The following is a 25,921-nucleotide window of genomic DNA, read 5'->3' as shown; positions in this document are numbered from 1 at the left end:
GGACATGCTGGGCCCTCCAAAACAGTCGCTAAGGTACTTCAGTCTGGTTTTTACAGGCCGACTCTATTTCATGATGCTAGTACTTCTGTTAAGTCTTGTGATGCATGCCAACGAACAGGAAATATTTCCCGTAGACATGAGATGCCCCAAATCGCCATTCTGGAAGTTGAACTATTTGATGTATGGGGTATTGATTTTATGGGTCCTTTTACCTCTTCCTCAGGCAACAATTTCATACTTGTCGTTGTTGACTATGTGTCTAAGTGGGTAGAGGCCATTGCATCACCAATTAACGACTCTAAGGTTGTCATGAAAATGTTCAAAAAGATTATCTTTCCAAGGTTTGGGGTACCAAGGGTTGTCATTAGTGACGGTGGATCCCATTTTCACAAAAGAACTTTTCAAGCCTTACTCGAGAAATATGGCGTCTACCATAGGACTGGTCTAGCATACTATCCTCAGACAAGTGGGCAAGTAGAAGTGTCTAATCGTGAAATAAAGACTATCTTGGAGAAAGTGGTAGCTAAAGCTAGAAAGGATTGGAGTGATAAGTTAGATGACATGTTATGGGCTTATAGAACTGCCTTTAAGACCCCTATTGGTACCACCCCTTATAGACTAGTATATCGAAAGGTTGTGGATAAGCATTATCATTCTTAATGGTTAAGAAAGCGTGTGGATAAGTACTATCATTCTTAGTGGTTAAGAAAGGTTGTGAATAAGGCACTATCTTTCTTAATGGTTAAGAAAGGTCAAAGAGTATAAGAAACATCATTTTTATTGGCTAAGAAGGCTTTGGAAACCAATAGATAAGTTAGAAAGTCCTTGATAGCCTCAAACATCAAGATTATGAAAATCGTTTGGAGATTGTTTTATCGGGTAACGATGAACTTCCAGTTAAAGAGCCTTTCGGGGTTGAATCCGAGTTCAAAACCTAACCAAACTTGATATATGACATGCTTGGGATGCCTTAAGGTTAAAATAGTCATTTATGCCCAAGAATTACGTGGATCAATAGGGTAGATTGCTTACATAGTAAAAACTGGCCAGCTGAAATTACAACTCAAACCTATACTCAAAGAAAGCTGCTTAGCAGCTACTCAAGTGTCGATTTCTCAAAACCCTTTCTACGCATGAAAGCCAACACCTAAGGTTAACACCTCAAGCAAGAATCACCCAAAAACTCCAAGAAACCGACCTTGCCCATAAGAGGTTTCTCTCCTCTGGGGGTACCGCCAGAACATACTATAAAAGTCTATTCTGGATTTTCGTCTCTTTTCTCTTATTTCTTCCTCTTGGACACACAGTTTTCTCTACCTAAAACTCTTCTAAACATCCATACAAAGTCGTACAAGCTTTGGTTCTAACCTTTAGACCATAAAATCATATAGAAAACCTTGCTGAAAGATCACATAAGTTGTTGTAAGTTCAACAGATTACACCTCTTGTATTTAAGCTTAGTTTTTCATATCTATAAGCTTGTTAAAACTAATCTTTAGCATTTTATATACTCAAAGGAAGTTGTAGGAGTAGTTAATCAACTGGATTAAGAGGTTTCATTGAGTTAAGCATCCTTAGTGAAGGTACACACTTAGTTTGGTTTTACCCTAGAGATTTCCATACCTATAGTTAGGTGATTGTTTCTTTCTAGTGTAAAGCATGTTTCTGAAATGAATTTACTTATGATGTGTATTTTATTATGTGTAATATTGAGTATGTAACATGGATATAGCATGCTAAGGTTCATTAGAGATGTTTTATTTGACCTAAACAACACTTATACACTAAGTAATACGATTATGCTTCTTAATGGAATGTTTTTAGTACATGGACTTGTGAAGCAATTGTGATGATTGAGGTGGAGTTGTTATGTTATTGTTATTGTGGTGAAGTTGTTGTGGAGTTGCTATTGTTGTTGTTGCTCTATTGTAGTAGTGTTGTTGGGTTATTGTTGTTCTGTCATTGTGGTTGTGGTGGAGTTGCTGTGAAGTTGTTGCCTATTGTTGTTGTTGCGCCGTTGTTATGGTTGTTGTTGTAGTTGTGGTGGCTATTGTGGAGTAGTTGTGATGGTTGTGGTAGAATTATTATGTTGTTGTTCTGTTGTTGTGGTGATGTTGTGGTGGGTTATAGTTAAAATAGTTTACTAGTTTGGAAGATGAATTAGTTTGGATATGATTAAAAAGGTTACGATGATGTGTCCAGAGCTAGTATCATGTGGTTTATAGTTTAAGTATATATATCCAAAGTATTCAGTAGAACAATATGGTTCATCTTGTTATTATGATTCAAGAAGTTGGAGTGATAAATTTGGGAATATGATTTACTTAGGTTTATTATGAACATAGTAGGTGGTGGTTTCTGTTATTGGTTGTGCTGATGTATTGTGGTTGTGTTGTTCTGTTATTGTGCTTAATGTTGTGTTATTGGTGTTGGTGTTATTGTTGGTGGTGGAGGTGGTATTATTGTTGTTTGTGCTGTTATTATTATGTTGTTGTTGTATCGTTCTTATTGGATAGTTGTTGTTGATGATGCGAGGGAAGTCATAATCTTAGAATTGGGAGACTGTTATAATTATTGTAGTTGGAGTTTATATGTATGAAGTCAAGTTATGAGTTATGGGAATGACTTCGTTAATTTCTATTTGCGGGATTAAGTTTGATTAGCATAATGGTTGCGTTAGAAGAAGATAATTAGAATAGTTAAGTCTGGTTATTGATTATTGATGTTACTGTGAGGTGGTTGTTGGAGGATGGCTATGTAAACGTATATAATTAAAGATGATATGGGAAATCAAGTTATGATGATTGAAGGTTTCGTATAATTGTTATAGAGTTGAAGTAACCTTTATGTTCAACAAAATATATTTAAATGCTCCTGTGTGCGTTATACTAAATTTTAGATATCATATATCGTTTATAGTAATGGTCATGACTATAGATGCATCTTTATGAGTTAGTTGTGAATTACTATTGGATTGTTATAAAAGTATCCTTTTGTTCAATTATTGGAATTGTTCGAAAATACTATGTTTCTTAAAATATGATTTGGTATGATAATGAGGAAATGATTCAAATATGAGTTAAGACCAGATAAGGCCGAATATGGTGTTATGTTATGAGTATTGAGGATTCAAGTATGAATCATTAAATATCTTATATTATAACTATGAAAGTGAGGCATGAACATGCACCCGAGTTATGGCGGGTAGAGTCCCTAACTGTTGCCTTCCAGGAAGGGCGAATTCCTGGCGTTATAGGACATGTCCGGTTAAGTCTTGCAAGCATAACAGTAAAAGGTGGGGTGACGACCCTCAACAGTTTGGAGACAGTTGGTACTACGTGGTACCCCTCTCCATTCGCGTTCATGACAAACGATTGATTTTGGAAAACTATAATAACTGAGTTGAATGTGATTATCTGTTATTATAACTATGTGTTAGTTTTCAAAATACACCTAAACTTGTATTTTCTATTACACAGTGTGTACTCAGCTTTGATGATAGTATTGTCATTTCTTTGGCCTGTCACTTGGTGGGTGGCAGAGTCTAACATTGTTGCAGGTTTGGTGTTGTGAGCTCAGGATTTTGAAGTGAAGCAAGATAAAGATGTCGTCGTAGCTTATGGATTGAGTTTGCATTTTAGATAGTCAATTAAGGAATAGTTTCTGATATATTTCGTTGTATACAATATTTGGGAATATTAGTCGAGATATTGGTGTAATTGAAGTCTTATATAAAGGATTTTGTTTTGTGGGCCAATAACCCACAGGTCCAGGATCGTTTTCTAGGTTATGTTTTCGCTGCGAGTAAATATTTAATTCGAGGCTTATTAAGCATTAATTGTGATTAGTGAATCTTAAGTGTGTTTAGCTATCAGCTCGGGAATCGGCTGTTATATGTACCATACGGGAATCCCTGTTGGATTTGTGGAGGAGTTATACCTTCAACCCCCATCCCCTTCTGTTTGAGGAATGAAGCATTATGGTCGTGCAGAACCTTTATAAACCAGCGCTGATCGGGAGAGAACCCAATTTCTTTCCTTCCTTCTCTTTTCTTCTTTTTATTTTTTTCCGTAGTTTTGCTAAATTTTGTAGCTTGGTGAGAGAGTGAGAGGGTACTAATCATCCTTTCAAAGCTACATTTGTGCAGGACTGGTGATCAATTGGAGAAACCCATGAAAATTCGAGCCCTCACTTACTGGAGAACCGCCCGATGCCATCGGGTTGCGTCCCCCGATCGGGCCCGTAACGGAAAAATGTGAACTGTTAAAAATGGGGAACGCCCGATGCCATCGGGCCATAACGCCCGATCGGGCGAACCTCAGTCAAACTTAACAACGACAGAAAAAAAGAAGAAAGGAACGCCCAATGCTGTCGGGCGACAACGCCCGATCGGGCCCACAACCAAAATTGAAAAAGAGGAAAATAAAAGCTGACGCACGATCTTGTCGTGAAAGGAACGCCCGATCGGGCCCGCAACCTGATCCATAAATACAGAAAAAAGGATTTCCGCCCGATACTGTCGGGCAACTTCCCCCGATCGAGCCCGTAACTAAACTGGCGGAATTTACAAGATAGAAAAAGACGCCCGATAGGCCTCGGGGGCCGGCTGCTTTTATTAAAGAGGTTTTTTCCCTTTCTTTCACTCACTTTCTCTCACACACTCTTTCTCCTCGAAACCCTAACACCCAAATTCTCCCCATCTTCTTCTCCAAAAACTCACCTTCCACCATTGAAGAACTCCACTTAAATCTTCAAACTTTCACCAATTTACCTCCCTCATCACTCCCTACCCATCTCTTACTTCACTTTCTTAACTTTCTTCCACTCTATCTCTCACCTCGATCTTCTTCATCATCCCTTCCACCATTAAAGTGAGGTTGAGTGGGTACAAGCTTTCTCTTCTCTTCCGCCATTAAAGAGTGAGTAGAAGCTTCTCAATTATTAGGCATTCAAGCACTATGTATACAAGGCGGCGAAAAAATGGCACCGGTTCACAAAAACCACCACCACCACCGGTCATCCCCTGGGATGACACCTTCCCGGATGTTATTTTCTCCACTGAAGAACAGCGGGAACGATTTCAGCGCCTCAAGGGGTGCGAGGTGAGTCCTACTACTTTTCTTGACATTGAGTTTTTAAGTAAATTAGGGATTTCCTCTGAATTTTAGGACTTTATGAAGATAATTGGCATGTAATCCTTTTTTTCCGTACATGTTAACACGTATCAGGTGCTTGTCTATGAGTTTTATAACAGCCTAAATGTCACACACCCTCGAAACGGACCGATATCACATGTGACCTATAGGCTACTTAATCAGGATTTCACACTCACCCTCCCGGAGTTTGCTAGAATACTCCGTGTCCTGAATCGGGGGGAGATTGGGCATCCCCTCGATTACCATCACCGCGATATCTACTACGCCCATACGGGTGACGATACTGATTTCACCCTCCAACATTGTCATGCTAAATATATCCACCAACCCATTTTTAAAATTTGGGTTCGATTCATGTCAAAAACATTGTTTGGGCGGGTAGCACTACAAAAAACATAGGCTATAGAGGCACATCATTTGGCCGACTTGCCTCTAAAAGCCCCTTTTACCATCACATAAACATGGTTGCCTCTAATTATATGGTTTTTAGTGTCAAGTATATTCTGGTGCCTCTAAAGATACATTTCAGCATCAAACGAATGTTGGTTGCCTCTAAAACCATGTCTTTAGCATCACATGAATATTGGTTGTCTCTAAATTCATATTTTTAGCATCACATGAATTTAATTGTCTCTAAAACCTTTTTTTTAGCATCAACTATAGTTAGTTGTCTCTAAAGCCATGTATTTAGCGTCACGTGACTTTAGTTGTCTCTAAAGCCATTTTTTTCAGCATCAATTGTAGTTAGTTGTCTCTAAAGCCATGTATTTAACATCACATGAAAATAGTTGTCTCGATAGCCATTTTTTCAGCATCACATAGATTATTGTTGCATCTAAAGATATTTTTTTAGTGTCACTTGAATTGTATAAGGGAAGGGCGGACACCATTCCCATGTTAAAACAATTAACTATCACTTAGAGGAAAAAAGCTCTCATAAAACTGGCAATCCCACCATAACATAACCAATAAATCTATAAAAACAAGGTAATCCAACTTTAACATAACCATTAATTCCATAAACAAGTAATAGAAAGAACTAAACGAATGAAATAAATACTACAGATTTGTGCATCTTTTCCACCAACTTTCAGCTAAAACCATCCAACCACGAACACCGACGAACCCAACAAACCCGCCCAGCCATCCTTGGAACCGATTCACTCAACCAACCCCAAATTCGATCAAATCACCCCAAATTCGAACCAATCTAATGTGTAGAGTGATTTGGGGTGATGTTTATTGCATTTAATTGTTCGAAAATAGCCTAGGGTTTGAGTTGTTGAAATTAATTTGGGGTTTTTGATTTAGGCTCATTTTTTCTCAAATTGGTTACTTAATTATGCTCGAACAAGGGTGGATTTCGTGTTTTAGAGTAAGTTTCGTGGTTTAGGGGTTGTTTTGGGAGTTTTTCGTGTTGATCAATGGGATGGGTGTTAGTAGTTGTGCTAATTACCTTAATTTTGTTAATATATTTTCTCTTTCCTGCTTAATTTTTCTGCTTTATGCTTTTATCAATATAATACGTCATTCCTAGTTTTCTCCCCAAACAGTAAATGCCCTGAAAACTATGGAACTGAGGGAGTATTATCTGCTAATATGTTGTGGATTGACTATGTTTTCCAATCACTTAATTCTTGTTCTAGATAGTTGTGTAAACCTACTAGAGGTAGTTTCAAGAAGAGTGTTATTCGATGTTGTAGTACAGCCATGCTATATCATATTTAGAGCTAAAGAAATTAAGCGAAGTGGAACCAGATTGCTGTCTGCAGCCCTGATATTTTAGTTCAGAATGTTAAACACAATGTATATGCTAGAATTAGCTCTGTAATGCCTAAAAATCCAGTTGCAGAGATAAGGACTGGTTCAATTGTACTCTGGCTTAGCTGATTGTATGTGAGTCTATTGTCTCTTGGTCTTTGTTGTTGTTTTGCGGGTGTTTCTACAAGTGATTAGGGCTTTGATGGTACCCTTTCTACAAGGTGAATATATGTTGCTCAATGATGCATTTGCAACTCTATGGTTTTGTACAAGGTAACTTTTAAGTATTTGATCTTTTGCAACGTTTTTATACCTTATAGAAACGCTATTGAAGCGTTACTATAGCTTAGTTATGTAGTCGAGCTCGAACCACCCTGTCTTTTCATTATTGTTGAGGGGTTCTCTGTTTTACTACTCAATGCAGTGAATTGAGTTACTTTTGTTAGGAAGGTCCCGATAGTAGGTAACTATTACTTTGCTGTTCATTATTTGCTTTTTTTTCTTTTAGCGAGTCTAAGTTATTGCTGTTTTTTTAGCGTGGTGTTTGCTTTCATATAGGGAAGTAACCTTCTTTCTATACCATAATAACTTAGGATTGCGTTCATATTGATCTTTTTATTGGGTTGAATTTGCAGATTGAATTGCGTTCAAGTTGAAGTTTTATGTTGAAGATTCACTGAAGGTTGAATGTCGGTTGAAGATGGAATTTCTACATATTTTTTATTTTTTTATTTCCTCTTCTAAAAGTTTGTATCAATTCGTCAAAATTGTTAGTAATAAGATTATATTTCTAGTTTCCTTTATTAATTTATAATGTTATTTTTTCTTGTTGACGTAAGAATGTGCTTGTAACTGTTACTATACTAATAACACAGTGTTGGCGCTTACAAGTGTCTATATAGTAGCTTCAAATTGCGGCATCTTCAATTGCAATGATGCTAAAAAGCCTCAACATTTTCGAAGCCTATGAGTGTTGTTAATTATCGGTGGCTAAATGTTCGCTGCTCCTTTAGAAAGTCGATAATTTTTTATTTCGATGCTTATAAATGTCAAAAAATCCCAAAAAAATTGTCGAAAATGTGGAAATTCTAGTTGTTGTTGCATCTAAAAACATCATTTAGCGACAGAGTTATGGTTGCATTAGATGCAACTTAAAATTGGAGACGAACTTATGGTTGCCTCTAAATATAAATGGCCTTACCACCAATGTAACATGTGTGCCCCAAAAAGGTGGCATTAGGGGCAACCTATAATTACCGACTGGCTTATGGTCGCCTCTAAATGTAAGTGGCTTTAGCAGCACTATAATTTCTGTGCCTAAAAAAGGTGGCATTAGGGGCACCAACAATTAGCGACAGGCATATGGTTGCCTCTAAACAGAAGTGTCTTTAGCGGCACCATAACTTGTTTGCCTCTAAAAGGTGGCATTAGGGGCAACCTATAATTAGCGACGGACTAATTAGAGGCAGCGAGAAAATTGCTTCTAATCACCATTAGAGGCTACAAATATATATTTAGATGCAATTTTAGATTGCTTCTATATGTAATTTTTTTTTGTAGTGTAGAAGGCCAACTAATTCAGGGGGATGCGCTTTGCTTGATAGGTAGTTACATGTACCGAGGCACCCCGCGCCGTTTTCACTATAACATACCCCATCACGTTGCGCTCCAAATGGAGCGTATTCCACCACCTACCCTAAGCGGCGGGCCGACGGCACGTTGACCTCTCGTCCCATAGTGAATGGGGGGTTAGTTACTTTGTTTGCCAGGACCGTTCCTGGTTTTGATGAGACTCGTTACCAACTAGCCTTAGGCCCGACCTTACTTGACTATGCCTACCTCACTCGCCTCCACTGGTTGGAACGGGTTGGGGATACCTACCAGTAGCGCATTAACGGGTTGCCCTATGTCAAACTGCCCAACCCTTTAGCGAAAATCAAACCTGGCCAACCTCATTACCATCTTCCTATTGCTGGTTCTGCCTTTCCTCATCATATTACCCCGATACCCGAGCGTACCTACCATCGTCGCCCCGCCCACATTGAAGATATCCCCTCTACTTCTGATGCTCCCCCTCCCCCATATTCTATTGTTTCTCCCTCTTTTGATTTTCAGGCGATGATGAGCATGCTACAGCGGATAGAGATTGGCATTACGGCCAACGCTATCTAGGGCATCAGCCAGCAGATTGACGCCAATGGTGCGCTTCTCCAGAACCTCAGTCAGCGTGTCGATACATTGGCCAATGATCAGCACCTGGCTCTCAATTCGATGTATGACAAGAACTGCCGTCTTCATCGAATGGCTGAGCATGATGCACAACCTTCTTGGTACACTTGGAACCCGAGCTACAGCCAGCCGAGATCCTATAGCCAAGGCGGCGGCGATGAGGATGATGGAGGTGACGATGACGATGGTGAGGATACTCTCATGGATGACTGATATGCATGTCACTCTTTCCCCTTGTTGCAATGCGGTCATTGCCACGTTCAGCTTGGGGGAGGAATTCTGTAAGTATTACTCTCACTGTTACTGCTTTTTAGATGGATTAGTTTTACTGTGTTCTTTAGGCTAGCTAAGTTAGTTAATTGCTTCAAAATAAAAACAACAAAAAATTGAAATATTGCTGAAAAAATACCAAAAATAAGAGTTGAAGATGTTAATTGCTTCCCTGTGCCTCGAACTTTGCTTTGAAAAAATGATTTAACTCATTATACTGGATAGTTGGGCATTTGTGATTGGGATGTTATGATGTGATCTCTGATTGCTGGTCTTGAGTAGATTTTGATGATAAAGCGCCTACTTTAACTGCATGCTTGAATTGGCTACATTGTAAGGATTCATTCTAGCCTTCGGGTGTATATTTATGTCCGAACTATCCTTTAGTGTTAGTTCCTCATATCATTCTTATCTTGACTTTGGCATTGTACTCGTTGATTTCTAATGACTTTGGACATGTGTTGTGATAGAGGCGTTCATTTGTTTGGTTTTTTTAGCCTCAAAGTTAGTAATAGAATCACTTTTTTCTTTCTAGCCCCGCTGAGCCTAGTGACTTTTTGGATCTATATTAAGCCACATTACATGCCTTGAGCCTTTTCAATGTTTATTGTCCCAAGCCTAGCTTGGGGGAGCATTTTATAGGTTAATAATATATTGCGTGGTTGATTTTGCGGGTTGATTGGAAAATGGTATGTTTTGTTGACACGAAGTGAAGTGAAAGAAGAGAAAAGAAAAAGAACCAAAACAAAAAAAATAACACATGAAAAGTCTCCATGATTTCCATTCATTAAGTTTCTAGAAATCAAGATTCATGAAAAGAAAAAAGAAAAAAAACAATATATTTTGTTGAAAACTATATTCAAGGAGACAATTGTTGGTTGGTTCGAAAAATCTAAAGTTGGTCATTATTTTGGGCATGTGATTGAGGCCATGGGAGTTGTTTTTACCACATCTAGTTCTACTAGTGCTATTTGCTCCCCTATTATGGGCTTTTCCACCACATTCCTCAAACAATAATTTCCGTACCTTTACCCGAGCCCCATTACAACCCTCAGAAAGACCTTTTGAGCACATGTTTGAATGTTTATTGGAATGATATAGAGTCAATGTGCCAAAGTTGAAGTTTAAGTTTCTTATACGAGTCGACTTAATTAGGATGAACGATATTATACCTTTTCTAAACACATGAGAGTGTGAGAGGGAAGGGATATTATGGTTGGGTTGATGAGCGATCGGGGACACTTTATGCTCGCCACAAAAATTGAGAGGAGTGACACCTTGGTGAGTCCATCTTCAAGATGTGCGAGTTATATAGGGCAGCTATGTCTGACAATTTGCTTAAGTGATTGGTGGTCAAAGTGATCAGATCAAATGAACTTGAATTTTGCTTACTTGAAGGGTTTTGAGTTGAAAATGTTTGAGTTGAGTTTCATATTTTGAGGGGTGAAGCAATTCTATTCATATTCATGTTGCGCTTTACTTGGGGACAACCAAAGGTTTAGCTTGGGGGAGTTTGATGTTATGTAGGCCTACTTATATGCTAAGTGGTGTTTATGGTGCTCTTAGGAGCCATTTTGTACTAACTCTCTCCATCTAGTTGTGGTTTGCTGTTTTGTGTTGTATTGCAGGTTTTAGGGACCTATTACCTACTTTATAGAGTTAAGTACACAGGAGGGTACTGAACTTTGAGAAAAGTTTCAGTTAAGGTACTGAACTTTCAAAAGTTCCAGTTAAGGTACTCAAATTGGATGTCTGTTAACTTAAGGTACTAAACTTTGGTTTGTACCGTTATCAGCCCCAAAAATAAAAGAAAAATATGACATGGCATTAATTAAACAGAAAAAGGTGACATGACATTAATTATAAAAATTCCAAACTCTTTTCTCTCTCCTCTAATTCCTCCCCCTCTTTTCTCTCTCCTCTGATTCCTCACCCTCTTTTTACTTTTTGCTACTTTTTCTTTTCTTAAGTTTCTCAGATGATTATTAGAAAAGTGTTGCTCTAAATTTCAGCAAGCATTATTCCTAAGGTTTGCTTGAATTTTTTTTGCTATTATTCTTCCATTCTTTTAGAAAAAAAGTTTGAGTTGTTGTGGAATTATAAATATTTTCTTTGACTATTTGAGAACTTTTTTCTACTCAGATTTACCATTATCAAGGCAGATTTATACTAGTATTTTGTTTTTAGAATTTCAAGGCAAACTTCATTAATTATTTGTTCTGAAACCATCACAGATTAACTTACTCTTCTTAAAAATTTAGATTCATTCATTCATTTATCTCCCATTGTTCTATTTACTTCAATTTCCTGGGTATTTCCTCATAATTGCTTGCTGATATATTTTTTTATTATTCTAAAACAAAATATACTCTTTATGTTTCAGAAAATTTGCTTCAAATTATCATAAGGGTTGAGCGGGAAATTGAAAGCTTGAAACTCTACCTTATCTTTGGCAGAAAATAAATCATGGGTATTGCTGAAAAAAAGCAAAAAACCCAAGAATTTTGCATAATGTGTAAAGTTGAAGATGGTGAAGTAATTAGAGAAAGAAAAGGTGTTAATGATGGACGTGAAAAAGAATGGAAGATAGATATAAGTTGGAAAATCTACTGGGTGATGCACAAAAAGTTGATAGATTAAGATTATCAATGGCAAATCGATCTAGAAGTAAAGCAATGGATGATTAGAGGATTAACTTTGATAATTTTGTGGGTTTGTTTGATAAAAGAAAAATGTGACATGGATCCTTTGTGTCGCGGTACATGCTGGACCTTCACCTAAAAACCATACTATAATCATCACTGTTGATTTCTAATCCCATCAAAACAATCAAACAATCACAACCATCATCTTATTCCTATTTCCTATGTTTGCATCACCATTCACCACATAACAATACTGCAATGGTTGAACTTTGAGGAATAATAGAGGAGGAGAGAGAAAAGAGGGGAGGAATTAGAGGAGAGAGAAAAGAGTTTGGAATTTTTATAATTAATGTCATGTCATCTTTTTCTGTTTAATTAATGCCATGTCATATTTTTCTTTTATTTTTGGGGCTGATAACGGTACAAACCAAAGTTTAGTACCTTAAGTTAACAGACATCCAATTTGAGTACCTTAACTGGAACTTTTGAAAGTTCAGTACCTTAACTGAAACTTTTCTCAAAGTTCAGTACCCTCCTGTGTACTTAACTCCTACTTTATATCTGTTATATGAACGCTACACTAGATTAGAGAGGTTGGACGCTGAGTCCCGAGATCCCGAGGATGCTTTCCGGAACATTGAGCAAAAGAAGAGCCAAGAAACGAGTGAATGTTGATCAGCCCGATAAAATCGGGCGGTATGGCCCGATCGGGGGCAGAAGCAAGACAAGGATTTCTGTTGCGGGCCTTATCGGGCGTTGAAGCCCAATCTTAGTTCGTTGTTGACACCCGATCGGGCGACATGGCCCGACAACATCGGGTGCCCCTGGCAATTCTGATGCGCAGCTATTGAAATTTTTAGGCGGTCTGATTTCATCGGGAACCTATGATTTTGACCTGGTTTCTCTATGTTAGAGCCCGATGCTGTCGGGCGACTTTGGCCCGATCGGGCGACGTTACGCCACACGTTTTTTAATGAATAACGGGCTGATTTTCGAGACTTTTCCTATTGATTTTAGGACTTGTATAAATAGAAAAATTAGAATTATTAGAACACATCTTGGTTTTTATTATTAGTTTTCTCTAGAGAGTGTTTCAAGAACCCAAATTTAGTTCTTTTTGATTTCAACTCAAGATCGAACCTTTTTCTTATTCACAAGTTCAATATAATTCGGTAATCTTTCTTTATTACTTAATCTATTGTTAATTAGATTCTTTTTTTAGTTATTTGCAATGTTTCAAAGTATGAGTTTTTATATTATTTTTGTTATTGTTTTCATAATTATGAGTGAGTAGTTTTATTTCTAGAATTGTGGGGATCTATGTATGCAATGAGGGATTGGTAGATTAGTTTGATTGCCTTGTATTTCAATTGTTTCATATGGTTGAATTTTCATGCTAGATTTATAAGTTAGGCCTGATTTATATTTCTATTGTTGCAAAACTGAATCTGCTTCGAGAGGAGAGATACCGTATATGCTTTCAATTATTAGGCAAAGTGACCCTTGACCATGGGAGAGCGGCTGGGTGACCTTTGAGGGAGGTAATGTTCGAGAGAAATTACATGTGCCCTAAACAGTTTGACTTATTAGGTGGTTATTGTTCGTCCCTGATTTCCCGAATTGCATGCATAAGGATCCATGATTCTAGTTATCTATTAATAGATTTATACCTTCTTATTTAGTTCTGTTATTTGCTTAGTTTAGTAACACAACTCTATTCATCTTATTTTGTTAGTGTAATATTATAGCTCAGATATAATAATATAACTTTCTCCCTGTGGATTCGATCCTGACTTCCATGACTACTAGTTAGTGGACCTTAGGTTATTTTTGATTAGGTGATACGACTTTAGCCTATCAATAATGTAGAGAAACGATAAGCCAAGACTTTCCTCAAAATTGAAAAGAAGACACACATTCACCACCTAAGTGATGAGATCAAATGTCCAAGAACAGTCCCAAACCGAGGACTATTCAAGACTTACTCCTAATGAGTAAGTCTTGAACGGGTATCTAGGCATATGATGATGATTCAAATAACTTGTAGATTCCATAGCTAAATTACATTATTTCATACAATCTCATATCAAGAAATATATACACATCATCATCTCTTACTCAAATTGGAACACATATCAATTTTTCCTCATCAACATCCAACATATTAAAAACAACAAAATTAGGCTAATTACCTCTCAACACCAAAGAGGAGCAATTAATTATGAAAATAGATATGATTAGCTTCTTTTTCCTACAATTAATAAATCACACATGGTACATTAATCAAATAATTCAATTAAGAAAAGCATCAACCAATAGAATTACATATGATAAATGCAAGATCACACAACCCCAACCCTTCCTCACCCCCAGCAAGCCCTCCCCAACCCTCCCCCAACCCTTGTCAGCCCTCCCCCACCAACACACACCCCCTTCCCAACCTTACCAGCCTCCTCACCCCCTACCATCCCTCCCCACCCCCTACAATCACTGTTTCAGCATATTTTATAGTAAAAAAATAGAAGTTGATTTCAAAATGCCATAAAATTAAACAAGTTAATTAGAAGAAGTGAACAAATTATGCTTTGGAAAGTTAGAAAAAATGAAAAAGAGGAGAGAGAGTGGGAGAGGGGAATTACCGGAAGAGAAAGAGAGAATGGTGTGGTGGTTGTGCGTGAGATAATGTCTTGGTGGTGGTGCGTCAATGTCGTGTTGGTGGTGGCGCTGCATCGTGGTAGTGGCGTTGCATTGTGGTGGCTTCCTAAACCCACTAAAATCAACCCAATACTATGAGAAGAGAAAAGAAGAGAAAAGAAGAGACAAGAAGAGAAAAGAAGAGAAGAAAAGAGAGAGAAAAGAAGAGAAGATAGGAGAAGGCAATGGTGATGGTGTTTGCGGTTTTTCGGTGTTAGGGCTCCGGTGATGGTGAGCGTGGTCTCCAACGTTAGTTAGGGTTGTGCGAGTGAGTGAGACGGAGGGGTTTTGGGCCCCGTTCGAGGGAGCGAGGGAAATTCGTGCTGTGAGTGAGAGGGAATGAACAAGTGTGCATGCAATTGAATTTTAGTTAAGTGAGGGGTTGTGGTTATCTCTTCACCACACCTCTTCACATAGAAAGGGCTACAATTTTTGGGCTAACTGCAACCCTTTACTAAAAGGGCTGCAGTTTCCTTTAAATCTGCAACCCTTCGTATTAAGGGCTATGTTTTTCAAAAAACGGATCCCTTACACCACATCCCTTCCATTTTTTTCACTAGTGTTATAAAATCCATAATTTTACGGGGGATTGTAAGAGATACCTATCTTTACATCTTTTTAGTGTAATTTTATTGCTTTTTAGGTGTTGTACGCTTTGTACCATTCATTAAGGATGGGATTTTACGTACAACTAAAATAATTGTATTGCTTTATAGTTGCATAGTATATTATTTTTAGTTTTAGTTGCATCTTTGGACTATTGCCAACATTTATTCTGAATCTTGTTGATATATCAACTGCAGTTTTAAGCAAAATTCATCTTGTTCAAGATACTTCATAGCATAATGGTTTTGCAATTAATTTTTAGTGGTAAGATTGGGTTATCTCTTTCTTGATGGCCCTAAACTGACTGTATAAATACCGTCACCCAAGTGGGCTTTTGTGCCTCGTAAACTGAAATATCGTCTCAATTAATTTTTTCAGCTTAATGTGTGATTAGTCCCTCATTTGGTGTATTGATATTGATTTTGACTTTGTACTCCTTGATATTCGCTTATGTGAGCATTTTGATATGATAGAGGCATTTATTTTGTTAGCTTAGCTCTAGAACTATTCTAATTTCTAATGTTTTTTCCTTTCTCTAGTCGAGTTGAGCCTTTTGGACTGTCAATTGTTTGATATCCATATTACAATCCCTAGCCTTTTGATTCTTCTCCCAAGCCTAGCTTGGGGATTACATATTAGTTTAGGTTTGGTTTGTATTATATATTGATAATGTTCAAATTGTGGTTAGTCGAAGGAACAAAATGTCATGCGAGCTTAAAAACAAAAAAGGAAATATAAATGTTTTGAAAGGAAAACAAAGGATTGGAATAATTTGGTTACAAATTGGTTATGTTGAATCAGTTTGAGTAAAAGGTTCAATTATGATGTTTCGAGAAAGTTGGTGTTGAAAGGAGTTGTTTCACCTCTCTTGGTTGTGTTTTTAGTGTAAAATACTCCCCCCGTCTTGGTTTTTTTGCCACATTTCCCAAAATATTATCCATACCATTAACTTCATCCCCATTGCAACTTTTAAAAGTCCTCTTGATCATTGTGTGCTACGATATTAAGTGAAACTTGAGTCAAAAAGTCAAAATTAAGAGTATATGTTCCTTCTGGGTCGACTTGGTCTAGGATGAGTGACGTCAATTATGGAATAAACACATGATCAGATATTAGAGTGCACATAACCATAGTGAGGTTTGCCAGGTTTAGTTAGGTCCAGCTTGGGGGAGCTGGCTTGTGGTTTACTTGGAGAGTTAATTGTGTCACATGACTTGGTATGCGGATTTGTACGCAATCATATAGATTCTTGACTCGTGTATTAATGATATCTCTTGCGTTCTTGATTGTGTGTTTGGCCCAATTGGCTATCACAATCCCATTTCTTTTTGGTCATTTTTATTTTCCCTTTTCTTGGTACGCTTGCTTGGGGATGAGAAGCCTAGCTTCGGGGGAATTTGATAAGCCGCATTTGCATAAGCATTTTAGGTATATTTAGGTTGCATTTGTAGGTATTTACTTCATTATAAGGTATTTAGAATCAGTTTTGCATTAGTTATGGATTTTGTAGATGAAAATTTTCTCCCAATGAGTACTTCATTTTCCCTTCTTTTTTTTTTTTTTTTTTTTGCTAAGCCGAGGTGAAAGTATATTAGTAATGGTGTATATTTTTTTTAGACTCTCTTTCGAAAAATCTTGGTAAAATTAATATCCTCTAAGCCATCGTCATATAAGGCCACTCACTCGAAGTCCAACAACCCCCAACCCCCAACCCCCAACCCCCAACCCCCAACGTCCTTAATTTGTTGGTTGACTTTTCTGTAAGTACTATCAATCTGGTTATCATCTTTTCATTTTCCTTCCCAGAGTACCATTTTGCAAGAAAAGAGGAGGGTCTCCCTCACAGAATAAAATAAAATAGAAGAGGGTCTGATACAAATATCAATTCCTTATTTCTAGTCCAAACTATAGTCTCACTCTTTTCTCTCAAATTATCATCAAAATCACACTCAAAAATCAAAATGTCCGAATCGCCACCATCAACACCACCACAAACACAGCCACAAACACAACCACAACCATCAACACCTCCACAACAACTCAAACAATCGCAAGAATCCGACACTCAAAACCCTAACCCTAATCCTAACTGTACCTCCATTTCTGAAGACCCACCTCAAAATCCTGCACCTTCAACCACAGAAACTCTAAACCCACCTCCCGAAAACCCAATTGATCAACAAATTCAAGCCGAACATGAAAAACCCCAAATTATAGTTGAAGATCACGAACAACAGGACAACCCATATCCGGAAACCGAAAATCCTGAATCAGAAGGTATGACCGTCTCTTTCTCTCCTCTCTCTCATAATACTATTGCGCACGAAATTAAGGGTAACAACAACCCTCCTTCTTCTTCGGTGCGTCGTACATCAAAGCGTAAGAAGGTTGGAAAAAGTCATGTTAGTAAGGTTGCTTTTGAGAGAAAAATGCAGCAATTGTCTCAAGGTTTTAATCCTATTGCTTTTGTTCCTGGGAAAGTCCTCGATTTTTCGCGGTACGAAGATTTGTTGAAGAAGTTGGGTTTGTGGGATTTTGCTAATGTTGAATTTGATAGGAATATTAGGGTTGATTTGATTGGAAAGCTCATTGTGAATTACATGCCGAAAGTTCGACGTAGTAGTGTCGATGATGTTAAAATTAGTGTTAGTCGGGCTGATTTGGCGAGGGCATTGAAGTTACCCTTGCCAAAAAAAATTGAATGCGATGTCGAGAGTTTTCCTGCTGATTTTTTGTGTTTCCTTGAGGAGTTTGTGTCGAATTGGATGTTGTTGCATGAGGATATTTGGTGTACGCCGACTGAGATTGTGAACTGGATGAAATTGATACGAGAGGGGAATCCTCCGAAGGTTGATTGGGCTGGGCTGGTTTGGTTTATGGTGGAGAAGGAGTTGGCGCAACGAGCTAGCTTGAAGGACTGTTATTACGCCTCGCATTTGCAGCAGTTGATCAAGGTGCAGAAGGAGGAGCTGTTTAGGGAAATTCCAAACGTGGATTTGGAGAAGTCGATTGTGGAAGTGGAGATGTCGAAGGAGGCTGTTGCTGTGGAAGATGATGAAGATGACAGTGATGTGAAAATGATGGATTTTGAGGAATCGGGTAATGCTAGACAGAAGGTAGAGGAGCAAAATGTTGAACTGAGGCTTGGCCAAGAGTGTTATGCTCAGGTTGAAAATGCTGGCGACGCTGATAAAGTGGAAAAGGATAGTGATTGTCATGTGGATGAATTGAAGGAGGTTGAGGATGTTGATAAAGAGGAAGGAGTGGATGATATTCAGAATTCTGTGAGTATTGATGAGGTTGACAATGTGGAAAATACTGAGAGTGCTGAACATGGTTATAATGCTGAAAGTCCCATGGAGGAGAATAAGGATTTGCAAATGATGGATTTTAGGGATTACAAGGTGGAGGAACAAGGCCAGGAGCAGTGGCTTTTGGATGGTAAAGTTGGAGGGCAGCACTTTATTCAGCGTTGTAGTATGGCTGAGGTGACGGTTTCTGAGGACAGAAGACTTGAGGGTATTGGTGATGATGTTGAACATGAAGATATTGAAAACATTGAAGATAGCGGACACGTAGAAGGGTTTAAAATCCTGCCAAAAGGTCCCTTAGATGGTATGGCTTCTGCAAATCTCATGCAAGCTTTTGAAACAGGGCAGCTGCCTTATTCATCTAATGAATTCGGGGGCCAGTCTTCTTTGGAGCTCATGTCATCCAGACCTGAGAACAATATGATATTGGGTGGACCTTCCATGTTTAATCATACTGTAAAAAGAGAAATCGACCATGAGCAGGACATTTCTCATCATGGACTGAATGATAATCATAAGAGGATGCGAGTTGATGGCAGTTGGGATAATAAATCTTCTCAATTTGATATCTGCATAGAGCAAATACAACACTGGAATGAGAAAGCGAAGATTTGCCATATGGCTGCCATGGATGATACTTATCAACAAGCACGTATGAGTCAACACATATTCCAGCAGCAGTTGGCAGTAAAGGATAATGAGATTGAGCAGCTGACATACAAGCTTCATGATCTACAGAGTAAACAAGTTGAAATCGATCGTCTTGATAGGGAGCTTTATCTGATGAGCAGTGTAATAGATGGTTACAGAAAGGCTTTAAAACAAAGCCAGAGGACATTTGCTGATTATCGAAAGCGCTGTCAAGTACCCGATGAACCAATATATAGAGATGCTGGTCTTGGTGGTGTTGTGAAAAGCGTTATGGAATTGGAGAGAGAGCGGTTGAAGCAAGAGGAAGAAAACAAGATGATGCGCAATTTTATCGAGGAAGCATTTAGGAAAACTCTGAATGATTGTGAAGCAAAATGGGACGGCGAGGTCTTGGCAAAGGTTCAGTCTCATCATAGCAGGCTTGTGGCTGCTGTAAAGGAAATGGGACTATTCAAAGATCATCTTATCAAGCATACGACGACAGCAAATGTTCAGAGTGAACCACAATCTCCTGTGGAGGGATGATAACTTTGTTCCATGATGTAAAAAAGGTGATGTTTTCTCAATGAAGTGTTTTTTCTTCTCTAATATGAGTAATGCCAGTGTTTAAGAATATCTAAATGCCTATTCCCCTGTCGCTGCTAAAACATATCGACCAATAGTTGCATCTACTTTTGCATGTCAGGCTTCTTGGATATTGCTTCATTGACATCTATGTTAATTGAATTACTAATGCTGATTATTGCTGGAAATAGTGTTGCTAGGAATGTGTTACCCAGGCTCCCCAAAGTCCCAAACTACCATTATGCAGATACATTCTGATATCTGTGTGGTTTCATGATTACTATTTCTATCGCATATCTTGTCTCCATTTACATTGACCTTTCTAACTTCAGGCTAATTCTTCTGATCACGAAATCTAATTTTGGGACATTTTCATCTGTCCTCTACTCTTTAAGTTCCTCTTCCTGTTTCAAGGATTTCATTTCTAATGTCTTAAGTTTGGAGTATCACAACATCTAATTTATTTTTGAATTAATCCTTTCAGATAAGTTTTGTATTAGTTTGACTACTTGAGCAAATTTTAATTACTTCAATTTCGAATTCTTTGGAAATAGTATTTGTCGTCTCTGTTGCTTCGACACCTTAATGTACTTCAGGGTCGCGTGTCGGACGTGAAACGGGCATTTGGATACTTCATCCCAAACCAAAATCTTGACATTTTTCTGCGGAATGGCGGAGTCCGACACCCGGACACTTGAATCCGAGTAGACACTTTATCTGATCTGAGTAACACTGTCACCTTGTTTGCTCTCAAGTCTCAGGGACGCATCTACAGCTCCTCCTGGTTTAAAGCCCTGGCAAGCTAAACAAATGTAAAGCTACCTGATCCTTTTGCAGCCTCTACCTGACAGTATCTTTCCAGCTTTCCCAATTATGTTGAATTGGCTTTATTTTATTGTGAGAATTTGATTTCTAACTTCCTATCTTTAGTCTATTGAAGAGCATTAAAATAGTTTGTGGTTGTTTATGTTGTGATCTTGACATTTAAACTAAGTGGCAATATTGCTGATGCCACTTACAAATTCTTCAGCTGGCTGTGGCGAAGCCTATAACTGTCTCTTCTCCTGGTATGTGGAAACATATGATTTGACTGCTCGTTGCTTTGTGTATCTTACTTGGCCATTTAGGTGTAATTACAAAGCATCCTGCAAATTTAGGGTAAGACTAACATTATTCAGAAAGGTATAGTCAAGTTTTCCTTACATTGCTATCTCCCACGTCAGACTGTTGTTTTGCTAGTTTACTGTGCGGGTTTGTAAACTTGCACTCTGTTTGAACATACTATCTGAATGGTGTTTTTTCCCCTGTATATTATGAATTTGTTTACCAGTTTGAGATTTGGCTTTTGGGTCTGTGCTTTGGCTAGAGATGACATTAACCCTATTTTGGAACCATTACTTCTTTCAAACATATCCTTGTATTCTGGATGGGATGATGTTAATACTACTGGGATGTGGGTGCTTCAACTAACTTTCATTTGGACGTGATAGAATCATCTATGTGACAAGGAGAAACCAGAGGAAAATCTTTACATTACTTTGTACAAAGAATGCTTCTGACATGAAGTATTACAATATACCAGAAGAAATCGTTCTCTTTTAACCTATAAGTTGCTCATTATCGTTAACCCTGTTGTCGGGTGGTGGGGGCTGAGCAGTTGTAGGTGGTAATGATGATGATGAAGGTGGTGGAACGATGCTTTCCGTCTTGTTGAGGTTCTGTTGGTAATATACTTGTCTCAACCTCTCGATTTCTCGCTTCATTGCTTCTTGATGAGCTGCAATTTATTGGAGCAAATATATATCAGTAACAATGCAAAGTTAGGAACTTTTAGTGGTCAATTCCTTAAAAGAAAAAACACTTGAACTTACCATCTTTGAATATTTTATCTTGGGCAAGAGCTGCAATTTTGGCTTTGAGAGTGCTGTTGTCCACGTTTAGAATCATGCGTTGGTGATCTAAGAATGCAACTCTTGGAGACAATGCTGATACCTCACTCTATTATGGCAGCAAAAATAAGCCAAATTTTGAAAAAGTTGAAAAGAAAGAAAGACCAAAATTAGTACAGATTTGTAATTTTCGACTACTAATATAGAAATTGCAGTAGATGAATGAGAATGAGAGAATGGGGGAAAATACTAACTTGTAAAGCAGTAACACTGCGTTCAAGCTCGGATATATATTGTAGCTTCCTCACTCTTGATCTTTGAGCTGATTGTCTGTTTGCCAATATTCTGTTTTTGTTTTTCCATGGATTCCCATTAGAATAGTATAGAAATTAGCACAAATTGTTTTTAGAATATTTGGGTGTTCTTATATTTTCATTAGGATAACCTTCAATATTTTACAAGTTATTGTAAGTTCATATCATCAGATATTACTCTACCTGTCTGTACCTACCAGTCTCGTTATGGTTTGATTGCCTAAAACTACAACATTTGGGTTTTCCTTCTCAAACAAGAAGAGGTTACGAAGAAGTCGTAATGACTTTGTAAACACACAAAAGGATATATGTATGAATGTTTACTTTGAGATGTCTAATTTTGCTGTGTTTGGAAATCATATTATTTTCTAAAAATGTAATAGTGTAAAATTAATGAAACCTTTTATTGTTAGGGTTCTAATTAACACATAACCATAAGCCATAACCTTCACTCTTTAATCTATTAGAGTTTAGACTATTACGCAACAACAATATCCCTGCCACTTAGGAAGGCGATAAAGCACCAAACCACCAACCATTTTTCTATCTCCTGATTATTTGGAAATCATGGTCATGCACATGTCCCACATGCTCGAAAAAGCAGCATGTTTGAAGAAAATTTGTTACTTTAAATCAATTCCCCACAATAAGAGTGAGGTATCAGCATTGCCTCCTACTAAATTTGGAAAGGATTATAAAAGAAAGAAAGGCCAAATTAACTAGGATAGTAAATTTGGCATTATCTCTTAGTAAACATAGAAAGAAACGCATTATAAATTTGGCATATTTTTGGGAATAAAAAGATTGACCTAAATGAAATAGGATTATAAAACAAAGAAAGACATTATAAAAAAAGTATTTGGAAACGAGAAACTGGGGACATGAAAAAGGGCTCAAGTTTTAAAGGAGATACTAGTATTTGGACTCGGGTGTTGTCCTGGGTTGGTATTAATATTTTCGACTTGATATGCATTTTTTCCCACTTCCACTAAAATATATTAAGGAAAATTCAACATTTAAAAGGTACAAATATAATAACGTGGACACTTAAAGTATGATTAAAAGTTGGTTAAAAGGGTAATCGTGTCACGTATAACAACAAGAGCTCACGCGTTCAAATCTTGTTGCAAGTTAATTTTACTTTTGTTAATTGACATGGCTTATCACTTATGTACACATTGGGCAATTCTAGTGGAGTAACAGAGGTATCACATGGCGTGTTTATATTATTATGCACGCCTTTTAATATATTTGTATAGATTTTGTTTTTCAAATAGTGAGGGATAGTCTAGTGGTTAGAGCTTCTCTCTCGGTTTCAGAAAGTCGTGGGATCGATTCTTACTCTTGACAAGTTGGGATCGCCTTTATTTCTCCAAACTTGTCAAGGTTTCTCCTTACTTTATTAAGAACACCATAGTATATGCAAAGATTTATAGATACATTGGTATAATTGATTAATGGACAAAACAAGTGCAAGACTCCATGCGTGTGTGCCCTCATTTTTCTTAGAACAAAGATACTGTATCCGAAAATAAATTGTCAGAAAATGTAATTTGATCAGAAAATATGACATTCTTACCTCTTTTTTTAATAAAAAAAGAATTAGCAATATATAAAACAACTAATGCTAATGAATTCCAAAAATATCACGAGAATAAAAAAAAACTATATAAGAATGTCTTTCTTGTACTTCAAGATGATTTTGGACCATAAATATACTTCTATTTTAACTTTGCTTATGCTATGCCACAAATCTACGTATATGCTTCCCATTACAGATAACTAATAATATTGCGATATTATTGTCAAATAAATGACTTTTAGATCAACTTGTATGAACTCGAATTTGAATATCAAAATACTACTTGAAACTTGAAAGCTATCAAATGTCAATGTTCACATTTTTTATCAATTCCATGAGACAGTCCTATGGGTAAGTTAAACTAATGAAACAACTAATATACACTCCACTAACCTTGTCACTTTTTTTTAACTACTAATGATTTAATAATCCTATTTTATATAAGTCAATTCCAGAGAACCTCCATACGTTATAAAAGGGTTACATTAACACGTAATGTAATAAAAAGTTTTTGAAAACTACTGGGAAATTTTAGATAAGCTTAGATATACCTCTTAACCCTCTTAGGATCAACCACCAGTTGCTGATCAGCACCACCTGTATTATCATTATTATTACCACCAAGAGCAGTTACATCACCACCAATTTGCTGATCAACTTTTGCTTGCACTTGTCCTTGATTCTTATCATCAAATTTACACGAACTCTCCGCCTCCTCCGTCTTCTCCCCGTCCTCCACTCTCTCCCTGCCCCCTAAACCCCCCTCATGCCTCCCCGTATTACTACCTCTCTTCTGGTCATCATTCGTACTATTATGGTCTGACGTCGACGAAGGGTTTGAAGACGACCTCCCTAACTCATTGCTAAACATGGACATGAATTGCTCATCGTCAAACTTATCAAACTCGTCATCATTGTTGTTTTTACTACTCCTTGGTAACTCTGGTGGACGAAATTGTCCGCCTATGAATGGAACTGCCGTCCCCACCTCTACGAATGCCACTGACGAGTCGCTCACTGTCCTCCGGTGAGCCCCTCGTTTCGCTGCCGAGAATTCCATGAACTCGTCTACCCATGGTGGGTTTTGCACCTCCTCCTGCTGCTGCTGATCATGATGATAGTTATGAGGGTGCATGAATTCTTGCCATTGTTGTTGTTGTTTTTGGGGTATAATGTTGGGCACTTTTGGAGGTAATTGTGCCATTTCTTGTATCCTTAATCTCGAATACACAGTCTTATTCTACCAACGTTTAAATACAACAAAGTTGCACCAATGGAAACAACAACAAAGAATGATCACAAACACCCTCCAACAAACAATATCTATACTAACATTACTAATCCTCAAGAGGAAACTAATTAATTTAGAATACTTTTTTTTCTTAATAACTTTTTGGAAAAATATCTTATTGTTTTTCTCCTTTCTCTCTAAATCAAGAATTTGCCCACAATGAGTTTGTGAGTATGCCTAGAGAGAGAAAGGAGCACAAAAGACAGCTATCATACAACTATGAGGAAAATGAGGGGGGATTTGTAAATGAAGTTTGATGGTATAACAAGAAAATCGCTAATAGTTTAATTGTTTTGTAAAAAAAGTAAATTGGAAGATTAGAATCTTGAATTCATATCACGTGGTCTCGTGCCCGTCTCTTTAGGGGAGGAATAATTGAGCATAATCATCGCTAAGTCTGTAGAACTAAAAAGCATATCCTCAATCCCTCCCCTCAAATATAGCTACCATTTTGCCTCCCTAAACCTGCGGCGGTGAATAGCTTTGGATATTACTCTTGACATTCTAGAGTGTCAATAAAACGAACTTGAAGATGTTCAAATATCACGTTAATTGTGATCCTTGTCTGTTGACAGAAGATAACACAATACATAATACATGTAATATTGAGACTTGGGAGCGCAATTTTGTAGGTGGACTAGAGACCACCATGTTCTTTGTGGTCTTGGAATGAAACGCACGCAACATCAAACAAAACGCCATGAATTTAAATAATTTTTTTTTTTAAAAAAAACAAAATGGCAGAAATTATTGGATTTCTCCCACAAATTGCGGCTGAGGAACTCCCCCAACATCGCTTGGAATTTTGTTTTTTTAAAAATTAAATTACTATAGTATTATCTATTAGTTTTTCTTTTGATAAACATTATTATTTATTAGTTTGATTAAACTTTCAAAAATTTCCTTTGAAACAAATCACTGGTTTTATATGTACCTTTTATCAATCAATCATACAATT

The 25,921-nt window shown here is 37.4% G+C and overlaps 2 protein-coding genes and 1 long non-coding RNA gene across 4 annotated transcripts; 2 read left to right on the top strand and 1 right to left on the bottom strand.

Moving 5' to 3' along the window:
• Positions 1-6,462: 6,462 nt before the first annotated feature.
• Positions 6,463-7,837, top strand: LOC130590016 (uncharacterized). The gene is made up of 2 exons (XR_008967597.1): positions 6,463-7,190; positions 7,553-7,837. It is a non-coding gene; the product is annotated as an uncharacterized LOC130590016 (long non-coding RNA).
• A 9,308-nt stretch (positions 7,838-17,145) lies between these two features.
• Positions 17,146-22,097, top strand: LOC104903423 (hypothetical protein). Of its 2 annotated transcripts, none has more exons than XM_048637423.2 (2): positions 17,146-19,874; positions 20,484-22,097. In XM_048637423.2, exon 1 carries the CDS (start codon positions 17,323-17,325, stop codon positions 19,846-19,848), a length of 2,526 nt encoding a protein of 841 aa, XP_048493380.1. In that variant the 5' UTR covers positions 17,146-17,322; the 3' UTR covers positions 19,849-19,874; positions 20,484-22,097. The 2 variants fall into 2 exon arrangements, with proteins under 2 accessions (XP_048493380.1, XP_010689753.1); XM_010691451.4 differs by having other exon boundaries at positions 20,442-22,097.
• LOC104903424 (basic leucine zipper 34) lies at positions 21,486-25,576 on the bottom strand. Its single transcript, XM_010691452.3, has 4 exons — positions 24,224-25,576; positions 22,031-22,121; positions 21,759-21,885; positions 21,486-21,664 (listed from the first exon to the last, which is right to left on the bottom strand). Exons 1-4 carry the CDS (start codon positions 24,874-24,876, stop codon positions 21,486-21,488), a joined length of 1,050 nt encoding a protein of 349 aa, XP_010689754.1. The 5' UTR covers positions 24,877-25,576.
• Positions 25,577-25,921: the final 345 nt, after the last annotated feature.

Source organism: Beta vulgaris, chromosome 9, assembly GCF_026745355.1.
Source record: "Beta vulgaris subsp. vulgaris cultivar EL10 chromosome 9, EL10.2, whole genome shotgun sequence".
NCBI lineage: Eukaryota > Viridiplantae > Streptophyta > Magnoliopsida > Caryophyllales > Amaranthaceae > Beta > Beta vulgaris.
The sequence above is the reverse complement of the archived record's forward strand: the minus strand, read 5'-3'. Positions and strand labels throughout refer to the sequence as shown.

Excerpts from the sequence above, each read along its gene's own strand:
- LOC104903423 (XM_048637423.2), top strand. The coding sequence starts at position 17,323 with ATGTCCGAATCGCCACCATCAACACCACCACAAACACAGCCACAAACA.
- LOC104903424 (XM_010691452.3), bottom strand. The coding sequence starts at position 24,876 with ATGGCACAATTACCTCCAAAAGTGCCCAACATTATACCCCAAAAACAA. Across the intron at positions 21,886-22,030 it reads GCAGTGTTACTGCTTTACAA|AGTGAGGTATCAGCATTGTC; the intron begins GTTAGTATTTTC and ends CTGCCATAATAG. Across the intron at positions 21,665-21,758 it reads AGATAAAATATTCAAAGATG|CTCATCAAGAAGCAATGAAG; the intron begins GTAAGTTCAAGT and ends AATAAATTGCAG.